The 12,571-nt window shown below is 38.2% G+C and overlaps 1 protein-coding gene across 2 annotated transcripts in view; it reads left to right on the top strand.

The window, feature by feature from the left end:
* Positions 1-12,510, top strand: part of LOC138139423 (probable ribonuclease ZC3H12C) — a 29,601-nt gene extending 17,091 nt beyond the window's left edge. The window contains exons 1-3 of one of the 2 annotated variants that reach the window (XM_069059694.1): positions 3,698-4,142; positions 7,654-8,099; positions 9,678-12,510. In XM_069059694.1, coding sequence (XP_068915795.1) covers positions 4,125-4,142; positions 7,654-8,099; positions 9,678-10,857 — 1,644 coding nt within the window. In that variant the 5' untranslated portion in view covers positions 3,698-4,124 and the 3' untranslated portion in view covers positions 10,858-12,510. Of the gene's footprint in view, positions 1-3,697; positions 4,143-7,653; positions 8,100-9,677 lie in introns of those variants that run through there. The other variant, XM_069059693.1, reaches the window with a different exon arrangement.
* The last annotated feature ends 61 nt before the right edge of the window (positions 12,511-12,571 follow it).

Below are 12,571 nucleotides of genomic sequence, written 5' to 3'. Positions count from 1 at the left end.
AGCGCATTATTTGAGGCACAAGTGACGAAGGAGCGAGTGCTTCATTTGCGCGAATGTGCCGGATACGTCTTCGCGTATCAAGGTTTGTACAATACTTTTTGAAACGAACATTAGCATTTTTAAATTATTACTCAATAGTTTCCAATTTAGTGAATAGATGGCGCTTGTCCAAGTGTCAATCGAATTAATAGCGATTTATTTTCATTCTTTCGAAATTTTCAACATCCAAATTGGAGAAATGACGTTTTGTAAACCAGATTTTATTATTATCAAGTCAAATTATTTTCAAGATGCTCAAAAAGGCCAATGCTTTTTGGATGATTTTGAAGCACTAGTGCGCGAAATCTACGTTCGCGGTTAACTGTTGCGTTTGCGAAATGTTATTTTGAAGTGAGTGAGTTCAAAAAGATTTTTATAGCCTTCGAAAAATGAAAGCGTTGTTATTGTTCGGATGTAGCTGAAGGTATTGTTTACACCGATGCAAATTACTTGATTCATTAAGTTGTACACCATTTGGTATTTAGAGAAACAAAACATTTTGCATTTTTTAAATGTGGAATCCTGCATGTAAACTTGTTGATACTACTGTTTCTGCAAGTTCTTAAAATGTGTTGATGTTTGGACGTCGTCGGGATCAAGCTAAGACGTTACTTTGGCAAATGATAAGTTGTAAATGTCCCTTTTTTCGGCGTTGTCCACTTTCATAATTTTTGGTACAACACTGTGGGAAAAACGTTAACAGTAAATGTGTCACCTCACCTGCTGCGCGAGGAAGAAACTGATTAATATCTTCCACATCAATGACCTTACGTCGTTTTTATTAATTATTCATTCCGAGTTCTAAGCAAATGTTCCCACGAGGTTATCTAGAGGACACTTTCCAAGAATGTCTGACATCTGCAGGGTCCAGAATTGAACTAACTTGCCTCTTCAGTTTTGCTAAAATTTTGAAAAATCGAGTAGCAACGTTGTCGAGATTTTCAAAAAATATTTTGAAAAAGAATCTTTTACATTTTAAAAAGCATATAAGCATAAGCATTACTTGAGGTCCAAGAACTCAAGATGAAAATAACTCAACACTCGAAAATTTTATTTATTAAGAAGGGTTAAGAATGATATTTTTGTTCAACGGTTGACAGTTCCAGATGTCTTTCTGTTGGAATAATGAACAAAAATCACGTATTAGTAATTAAGTACTAAGACCACTCTTTGAGTTGTTTTCTTTAAGGACCTTTAGCCTACAATCTCTACACTTTCGAATAAAGCTCGGACGTGACATCGACGAGTTCTGGGTTGTAGACCTCATGAAATTATTTTTTTTTTCGACAATGTCCACCGTGTAGATTTTCAATAGTAGATAAACTGGTCGAAAAACATTAACAGTAAATGCGTTCTCACCTGCTGCGCGAATAACAAACTGATTCATCTTCCAAATCAACGACCTTATGTCGTCTTGATTAAATTCATTCTGAATTTCAAGCGAACATCCTCATCAAGGTTAGCTAGAGGACGTCTTTGAAAAGTGTCCGATGTTGAGTTCTAACTAAACCCGTTGGTTTGACGTCTCGTTATTTGAATTTTATCAAAATTAAAGCAAGATATAATTTTTGTTGAAATATTACCGGACAGGGAATTTATTTTTCTTCCATTGACAACATAAAAGATTCAAGAAGCGACTGTGACACCACAAAAGTCAATCAATTCCTCAAATATGCAAAACTATCGTCGTCCTCTCTGTTATTCCTAACCCGTCGCCAGTTGTCCATGAGGGTTGTCGTCCTAGTGACCGCCCGCCCGTAAGTCTGATCACCCCCTCGGCCTCGACTGATTCGACTTCTGCTATACACAGCTTGCGATAAAGGATACAAATGTGCCCAACATCAATATTTCACAGTAAAAAAATTGTACAAAAATTCCACATGTCATTGACACGCAGTGCTGCCAACCTAAAATTTTTCATTAAAAATTCCTGTTTCGATATTCTTGCTAGGCACGCAAATGCCATTTTCCAGAGCATTTAGACGAATGGAAAATCAGTAATTTTAGGTCGAAAAATCATATTTTACATTTTTTTTTTGAAAATCTACGGACACTTGGTACTGATTAGTGATTATTGATTACTGTACAATTTACATGCTTTTTCTTCTCTATTATTTATTATAGGCATTTTGAAAAATTGTTATCTGTTGATTTAAAAAAAAAACATTTTGATACATTTTTATTAGTTTTTATCTGTTAATTGTTAAAAATCTATGGGACTTTATATTTTCTCAATTATTTTATACAAACGGGAAAACTTTTTCTAGATCTATTAAATTTCCTTGTTATTCCCGTTGAAATGGAGTAAATAAGGAATAAAAGATAATTGCAAGAAAAAATAAAGTGCAATTCTGCAGCATTGTGTTGGTAAGAAAACATTTATTAGCGTGTTTAGTATAACTGTTTTTTTTTTTTTAATTTTTGACAACGCCAAAGAACTTCATCTCAGAATTTTTCCATCAGATCGAGATCCCGCGTTCAAGTTAGTCGAGGGATCATATTTATTTAATCTTTCGAGTGAGTTTGATCCTTGAAATTGTTACAAAACCTGGCGATAAAAGAATATGTACATATTTTTTGAAGTTTATGCTAAAAATCTTAACATATTTCAAATATCCAAATAAGTTTGAAAAATATTTTTTATGATACAAGACATTTTTTTCAAAAATCACGATGTACTTGCAGGAAACAGTTATGTGGACAATAATGTACTAAGCGTGTCAGCATGACCGCAACGCTATATACAGGGTGTCCGTGACACTTTTACACTGTGAAAATATTACCGCAATGTGCATTCACACTAAACGGACAAATGCCATTGTAAAAGTACTCGTCCACTCGAACAAACCTACACTCCGGTTGAATCACTTTGTAAATGTTAATCTCGGGTAGAAGGCGGTCGTTCGTGTTACACAAACGTCAACGCTGTTTTTATATAGAATTGATGTAAAACGATGTAACCCGAGATAGTCGCCAAGGAACTCAATCATAACACATGAATAATGTAATATTTTTATGGTAAGCAGCAGAGAAAACTTGGAATTCGGAAAGGAATTAACTGACCGCCCACTTCTTCGAATTGTGGAAATTTGGTCAGACCAGCTTGCGTGCTTGATCTTTCCGGAACCATTTTGATTTGTTTATACATATTAATTTATTTTATCCATGTGTATATTCAGTTTTTGTTCTATTTCAATAAGGCATATTATTATTATTATTATTATTATTATTATTATTATTATTATTATTATTATTATTATTATTATCAAGAGGTGTTACGACATCCAGGCCGGATTTAGCAAAGATAATTCGTTTGGGTAGCCCGGAGACCACCCATCCAAATATTGACCACGACCGACATTGCTTAACTGCACGATCGAACGATAGTGTTTTCAAATTAGTTGGGCCGACGTATTATTATTAAAATATTATGCTATCATTATTATAATTCATTTAAATTTCGCTTTTTTTGCATTCAGTTTGTTTGTATTTTATGTTTTTAACAAGAGAAAAATAACAGTAAATGAGGTATGTCGTCACAAATTTGCATGCAAATCGGTTGTTACCATTTACATTGGTAGAAGAGTGTCATTTTTGACATTTGAATCGGTGTCGGAGGCGACTTCAAGACCGTCACGGTCCGTTCGAGGACCTGACGCACGTCGTGGCCCGTCCGTGGCCGTCGGAGTAGCTGTCGCGACCCGAACGTCGATCCGCCTCTCTTCTTCAACTTTCTTCACTCCCTCTCCCTTTCACCTCGTCTTTTCGGTGCACCGACTCTGGAGGAGGTTGTTCCGAATGTAAATCCGGTTCGACGCTTCGGTACGTTTCATTCATTCCGTTCGGGTTCAGTTTGAGTTGGGTCGTGGTGCGCGACGAAGCTGTCCACGTCCTGTTCCCGTTGCCTCCGTCGAAACCGTTCTCGTCGCTCGACGTTCCTATCCTTCGCGAGCGACGGTCTCACTCGTTCTTGTTGTTGTTGTTTGTTTGTGCGTCTGCGATGAACCAGGATGTGGTGATAAGTGCTGTGACGTCAACGTGAACGGAATGGATTCGGTGTCAGTTCCTGTTGTCTTCGCCGAGACATGACAGTCGTCGACGAGGTAAACGAAACGCTTCGCCCCAGGTACCCGGAGGGAGGTTCGGGGAATCACGCGGCTCGAGCGCGTCGGGGAGGTGCCCCGTTGACCTCCCCGGTGACGTCACGGACCGAATCAGGCCACGTTTTATCAATCGGCGCTTTTCGATAACTGCATCCGGTTCGGTGCGCCGACTTTGATTTTTCCTTTTGAATTTTTTTTTCTCGTCGTGACAACAGTGACGTAAGCTTCCGATTCGTTTTTCCGCTAACCTCGGCGAATTTATGTAAAAATCGTACCGCCATAAATGTCAGTTTCGTCACGTGATTAGGTAATGATGCGTTTTTAACTGCATCGAAGAAGCTTTTTTTCGTGACAAAAAAATTCGGATCTTTCAACGGTTCTACTCCACATACCACCAATTATTATTATTACTGTTATGCTGTTACATTTTCGATTAGAAATTTTCGAGATCAGGATACCATATTAAGCAAAATTCAAGGTGTTTCGGTGACAACTTTTTCGTTAATTTGTTTCTGTACATTTGTTAGGATTGCATTATGCAATTTGTACCGTTTGTCACTTATTTCGTAATCTTTCAAAGTTTACTTGCCCTTGCTCTAAGCGGATGTAAAGTAATAAATAAGATAATTGATAATTGTTTTTTTTTTTTAGTTTTTTTTTTGCAATTTATTCACGTACATACGTACGTTTTACTCTTAAATTATTCAGAGATAAATCACTGGTTGCAAATCATATAAATGTAATTAACAAAATTCTTGTTGAATCAAATCTGCCATTATGTAATACGGTACATATAATATACAGGTAGGATCCCAAAAGTACCACATTTGTTGTGCATCCAAAATAAATGTATTTTAGTATAATCTAAGTCGTTTACTTCTAAATTTTGACCTTGATTGTGGAGTCTTTAGAGTCCCATTTCATGAAAAATAAAAGATATAGATTAAAAAAAATATATTTTTCAGTACTCCATGACACTTCTAGATGACGCGCCTTTAAGGAAATGCGGTACTTTTGGGACAGCCTGTATAATAATGTAATATTTTTTTAATCGATAATATGATGCACGTTTGATTAAGAAAATTCTTTAAGATCGAGACACATTCGGAAGCATCGTTATTTTACGTTCGGAATTGTCTTGTAACGATTTTTTTTTTAATTGTACATTTTTGGTATTTTTAATGGTGAAACACCACGTTTAATCGCCATTGCCAAATTCATTAAATTTTGCTAATTACTTTTATATTTCTAATTCAGGTAAAAATTGTTAATTCGAAGTAGTTGTGTGACCTCATTTATCGTTTAAAATTCTCTACTTTTAAATTTTTTAATTTATTGAAAGAATCTGTGCCAACATAAAACATACGAAAATCAAAAAAGAAATTACAGAGCGAATCCGGAAAATTATTAATAGATTTGGAGATATGAGTAATGTTGCTTGTACCGGGTGAGTCAAGTTTTACCGCCCGCACGATTAACCCTATTGAAAAATTTGTAAAAATTACGAAACTTTAGGGTTATATTCCTTTGATATACATAAGGCTTCAAATGTGTGCAATCAATTTTCCCTTATCACTTCATTGGGAGCCATAAAATTAAAAAAAAAGCGATTTTGAGCAAACAAAAATGTTTTTCCTACACGCTCATAATCTTCAACACAACACAAATTAAACTTTGAAAGGACTCTCAGTGAAAAATTATGTAAATTAATGTAGCGTACTAAGTTACGTGAAACACCGTGTACAGATTGATTCACATAACTTTCCGACCCTGACGTACTTTAAATGCAGCCAGTAATATGTTTGTCATTCATAACTTGATCCAAAAACATTAATAATTTTAAAACTTGTGTGATTTGGACATCCCCCACAAAAAAGTCTCAATTATAAAAAATTTAAAATGGCAGTAATCGACAATATTTTTCTCTTTAAGAAACAGTAATGTAATAAATGCTCAAAATCTCGGTACACATTTTCTGCTGCTACTGCCTTCTTCTGACACTCCCCATACCATTATCATATCAACCCTTTCGTCACTAGAGTACATTTTATAAATTAACAAAAAAAGGTATCAAGACGGTATCAAGTTATAACTTATAACTGAATAACGTATTACTGGCTGCATTTAAAGTTCCTCAGGGTCGGAAAGTTATGTGAATCATTCTATATAAGTAATTATTTTGTTTAATTCTGAAGATTTTTTTATTTGGACTTAAGCTTCAAATTTCTACTTTCTCTGGTAGAAAAAAATATGCAAAATTTTTGTTTTTATTTGTCGAGAGGCCGTTATTTCTGGTTTGGTGCAAAAATCTAAGCGTTAAGAACGTTTCAAGGAAAAAGTGTGTCTTATCCCAAAAAATAATTTCTCAAATCCCACTATTTTAAAACGTTTTCTCTTCAAAAGATGAATCAATGATTGATTATTAAGGAACAATCTATTAAACTTATTTGGGTGTGAAAAACCTCGAAAAATGTAAAATATATTTTTTGTGCATTTGTGTAAAATTTTCGAGAAAATACTGGTAAATGGATTTTTTTTATTAAACTAACGATTCCTGGAAAATCAAAGAACATCTGATGACGGAAACGTTTACAGAATAACTAAGACAACATAGAAATTTCTCATTTTTGTTGGTTTAGAAATTTCTTATTCTTTCTTCTATCTATTTTGGCACTGGTTGCGGAAAAACATTCTTGTTTACAGTATTTTTAGAATCAATTAAATAACTAATGATAACTCTTATCTCTTTTGTTTATAGTTCATCTATAAATAGATATGCTGATAACAGTCTTTATAGAGGGACTCAAAAATATTGTACCCTACATTTTTTTAAGACGTGGACTTGAAAGTAACAATTACTGAAATTTTCGTGCGAGGCGCTAGCGCATCATTTCCAAATGTTTTTGAACATTGCAAAATTAAAAAAGAAAGATTTCTTCACTCTCAAGTATTGCTAGTCTTTAATAGATGTGGCAACATTTCAATTTTGCAAAAAACTGTTGTTTTATGTTATTTATTTACATATAATTTTTACCGCTGTTTGCAATCAAATTATAATTCATGAATTTATTTAAATTTTATTCTGCAGGTGCAACTAATATGTAGTCAACTGAAATATTTTGGAACAATCAGCGTATCATTCTGCTTATGAAGAAACTTTCTCTTTTTTTTTATTGAAATTGTCGTAAAATTACTAAACGCACATAAAGAATTTTGCAACGTCGAAATCACCTGCACGCGCATCATCACACACCTACACTCTTTAACCTTTTGTAAAGTGTAAAGTAAACCGTACTCCGACCATTTGCAGATATTTTTGTCAGTTTCGCAACATCCCACCGCATCATCTCCGATTATTCCGCAGCGGTCGTCCCCTTGGTCCGCCGCTCTTTCGCGGTCAAAAAACAGTCGTAAAAACCGTCCGATAAGAAGCCGGACGGCCGCCGTCGTGCGTCACCGCCACGCGCCGCCTCTGACTGACGTCCTCGCTGACGAGGTCATCCTGTTCCAGAAATATGTAGACGACATTTGCGGCGAGGGATGCCAGCGGTCCGTCGCCGGCGAGGATTCCAGTTACGATTCCGACTACGAGGCGGACCCGCCGCCAACCAACCGCCACCAGGATGTGTCGCGGACGACGAGCGACACGCTCGCCGCCGAGTACGCGGAGTACGTCCAGACGGCGCCGGACACGTCGCCAGGCTACACGGCCAGAGTCGAGTTCGCCCTGAAGCTCGGCTACACGGAGAAGCTGGTCCAGGCGGCGTTGCACAAGTTGGGACCGTCGCCGGCGCAGAACGAACTGCTGGCCGAACTGATCAAGCTGGGGGCGCAGAAGGGCGGCTCGTGTGACAGCAGTCCCTCGGAGAGCACGCTGGATGTGGCAGACGTGCAGGAGCAGAGCGCCGGACACGCTCTCAGGCCCATCGTCGTCGACGGCAGCAACGTGGCCATGAGGTGAGGAGAAACATTTATCTCGTGTATATTTTCTGACAGTATTTTTTGTCACGAGTACACCCGGCTCAGATTCTAATGTCAAATTTGACGTTCATTCGTGTGGTGCTAGCACCTGCACATTAAATTGAAAATAACCGATCAAAAACAAAATCTTAAGGGGGTTCTCTAGTCTAGTCTAGAATATGATGTTTTATTCGTTTTGGGGATTTTTTTTACCATACATTTTTTTACTCTTGAGGCCAACGTTACTAATGACGTACAATATTTTTTTAAGCAGATAAAATTACAACTAAACTTGTTATGTGTTTCAAGTGACCGAAATGATTTCAGAAGTTGTATTCTTAAAAAAGGGGTTATTAGAGAAAATTTGATTTTTTTAAATTTGTATACTAAAACATAATAGGTAATCCCCTCTCAAAGTTATCTTTTAAAGACTCTTTTGCTGTCTTAATTAACTCTAACTAATATACCGTAATTGAAAACGTCAAAGTGACAAGTGTAAGCTATCAAATGTCAAATCTACAAATCCAGAAGAGGCGGCAATTCTATACATATAAATTGCATTCTAACATCGTAGTTAATTGTAATTTAATGCATACTTATAGATTTGCCGCCTCTCAGTTTCTAAATTGTACTATTACAGTGGATTCCATAAACATCCGTGTTATCAAGTGTCACAATTTGTGAAAATTTATTCTTCGCAGTATACCCAGCTGAAAGTTAAAACAACTTTTGATTGAAAGTGTACCATGCTTTATTTTTTGTGAGGTTATGTATGATTTCGATGTTTCCGTCAAATTTCGGTCAGATCAAAATTTATTGTGGATGTTTAAATTTTAAAAATACATGCAACATTAAATCGAAAGACCAGTAAATCTCATTACAACAGTCAATTGCTTGCTTTTTCTGGCTTTAAGTAGATACTGTTTGTTTTCTTTTTCCATTTTTTTCGAATTGTTGACAAATTATAATTGACACTGTGTCATAAAAATTTGGCGGAGTTTGTATTGCTGCAGGGTGGTCAACCAAGTACATATATTGAAAAGTACTAGAACAGCTTTGTCAATAATCAGTGTGACAACTTGACGGAACTTTGATAGTTCGGATGTTTTTGGAATTCACTAACATATTATACAGGTGAGCAACAATAACTGTTTCAGTTGGCAATAACAAATTTTACATGAAATTTTCAAGACTGTGAATTGTATCTATTCGGTTTGTTTTATTGACATTATTGACAGCTGGCATACTTTTCAAATTTAAACGTCTTAGTTTGTGTAATCTTTTATTAATAAAATGGTTTTCTCGTTGGAACATGACATAAAAGTCACCAAAAGTCAACAGAATGTATTGCCAACTCAATCAGTAATTGTTGCTCACACGGTACTTCGTTATGGAGCGCCTTGTTTTTAGGCAACCAAGTAATCAAATTTTATTTAGTACAGTAGTTATGCTGTGCATTATAGGTGGCACTTTCACAGCCAACCATGGTGTAAGATATAATAATAATAACAGTTATAATAGCCCTATATTAGTGATGAGGTGAAAATATCTAATTGAAATGTCTTGTTCTTTCAGTCACGGCAACAAGGAGATCTTCTCATGTCGGGGGATCAAGATCTGCGTGGACTGGTTCAAGTCCCGCGGCCACAAGGACATCACCGTGTTCGTCCCGAAATGGCGCAAGGAGGCGCCCCGTCCAGACAACCCCGTTCGCGACCAAGACATCTTGGCCGAACTGGAGAAAGAAAGACTGCTCGTGTTCACCCCGTCACGTTTCGTCGGCGGCAAGAGGATGGTCTGCTACGATGACCGCTACATCTTGCGGTTGGCCGCCGAAGTGGACGGCATCGTGGTGAGCAACGACAACTACAGAGACCTCTGCCAAGAGAGTACCGAGTTCCGCAAGGTGGTCGAAGAGAGGATCTTGATGTACAGCTTCGTGAACGACCGATTCATGCCGCCCGACGACCCTCTGGGTCGTTCCGGACCCACCTTAGACAACTTCCTGAGGACCCAACCGAAAAAGGGCGATCCCCCGCCGCCCTGTCCCTACGCCAAGAAGTGCACGTATGGGAACAAATGCAAGTACCACCATCCGGAGCGAGGACCTTTCCCTCACAAGAGCGTCACCGAACGTCTGTCCGAACACGCGCAGAGACACCTGCAGGCCAGAGAAGGCGACATCAGGAAGACTCCGTTGGGGCGGACGCGCTCCAACGTCCCTCCGCCCAAAGAAGTCCAGCACGCCATCGTGTCGAAGAGTAGAAGCGTCGACAACGTCGGCACCTCCCCCCAGCAGCAGCCGGAGAACCTCCACAGGAAGCTGCAGAGACAGCTCACGCTCAATCCCACCTCTGATCCCAGATTGTTACGGAGATACGTTCCCCAGCCCCAGCCGCAGCAGTACATGGCCGCTCCCGGCTGGGACATGCACCAGCACGTGACCAGGATAGCGTCGGCGCCGGATTCGTACAGACCGTGGCCGCCGACGGCCCACCCCCAACAGCACAGACACATGCAGAGGATGTCGAGCTGTTCCGATCCGCAGTTGAACGTGTGGCCGCCGCTGTGGTCGCAGGGCGGACCGCCGCCGCCGCCCCCCACGCTACAAGAGGACGCCAGACGCAAGATGCACTTCCATCTGGCGGCCATATTCCCTGAAGAACAGGTTACACAGGCTATGCGAATGTACCCGGACGAGACCAATCCGCAGAAGATATGCGCTGCGATCTTGTCGATGTTTCCGAAGACTTAATAGGCCGCGGCGGAAAGCGAGGCGTTGGTGACATAAGGGCAGTTTGACAGTTGAGGTTATGCAGGTTGCGTGTCAATTTTAAGAAATTGAAAGAGCGAATTTGAGATGATATTCATGGGGAGATGTATTGGAAAGTATTTAATGTGGTTAGTGTTTTTATCGTTTGACTGTAGCCGACTACGATCAGATATAAAATATGATTAGTTTGTCGTTTTACCGTTGGCGCTGCGTGTAGCGTATCTGTAATCTCAACAGAATTTTTGAAAATTGTTTAGAAAACCTCTTCGATCTGTCTTGTCCTCCTGTTAGATTGTGGTGGTCAAACAAATTCGAGAGCTGGGTGGCCAGAAAAAGGTGGAAACAAAAGAATATAGTAGAAGGAAAATTACATGAAGATATTTTTTATCATTGGTCAGTTCGTTGCATATTTATTGCACAATCGTTATCTGTCAGTGCGTTATCAATACAAAGGTGTGGTATATGTACTTAAGTCCCATTGAAAGGGTTAATCTTGAAATAGATTAGACAGAGATACTCGTATCGAATTTCGAATATTTTGTTTCACCAAGGCTGGGCCCTCAAATTGGATTTGATCTTGTCGAATTTTAATACTAATTTGAAGTGTGAAATCTAAGAGGTTATCTCGTTTTGACACTACTAGCTCCGCCAAGTTACAGTGACGAAACTGTGAACTAATCTTTGTCAGTTTTGTTAGATGTTGTCAGCGACATTCATCTGTCTTGTCACCGACGTGTCACTTTGCGTTGTCCAGATATCGTAATAAAACATGGTCTGTTGTTTATTACTTCTATGGGCTTATGAAAGATTAAGCGTATACGAGGTTAGGTCAGTCATTATCTAAACGTAATGGATTTACGACGAGGCGTAGTTTAGATTGTCAAAATAACTTCATATTGAAGAATACAAAGTAATAATAGCGAAAGTAAAGTAGGTTTGTACTAAGTAGTAATAACGCTTTTCGAGGATTGTGGTGTCAACCCCTGTTTCTAACACGTCAAAATAACTATAATCAATAAGTTGATACTATGTATCTCTAGTAAAATTGTTGCAATTTTGTATTATAGTATAGTATATTGGAAATTTGATTCGTACGGTCGACGATTGTACAAGTCAAATTCGATACTAGCCCAGTATCTATTCAAGTATTGATGATGTCGTAACTTGATGAATACTCATAGCGGCCCCCATGTCTCCAGTCGGGCGCGTACCACGTCGCAAAATGGCGACCGCCAAGTTTGAGGTTATGGCGATATGTAGAAGTAGATGAATCTTGATTTGTAGTCCCAATTTGTTAAATTAACCGTACTATAAACCAACCTAGACTGTTGCGTCGATGTTGATGTGTTATGTATGCACGTTAAGTGTCTTTTCTTTAGTAAAGTTGCATATTGCATAGCGTTTTCTAAATACTAATGTTGTTGTGAAAATACTCATTAATGTTCGTTGCTCTGTATATTACAGTTAATTCACGGCCGTGTGCAGGGTGTCGTTTAATTTGGAGAGAAAATCACGTATTTACACTCTACAGAATTAATGTTTTATAGTTTTATATTTTACTCAACGTTATTAACCTTTTGCAATATATATAATATATTATTTATTTTTATTTTATAAATACATCGTAAAAAAGAAGACCTGTCGTTTTATTTGCTACCATCCCCAAATATTGATTTTGGCGTGTGTCAACGATTAT

The sequence above is a fragment of the Tenebrio molitor genome, chromosome 9 (assembly GCF_963966145.1).
Source record: "Tenebrio molitor chromosome 9, icTenMoli1.1, whole genome shotgun sequence".
NCBI classification, from domain to species: Eukaryota; Metazoa; Arthropoda; class Insecta; order Coleoptera; family Tenebrionidae; genus Tenebrio; species Tenebrio molitor.
The sequence above is the reverse complement of the archived record's forward strand: the minus strand, read 5'-3'. Positions and strand labels throughout refer to the sequence as shown.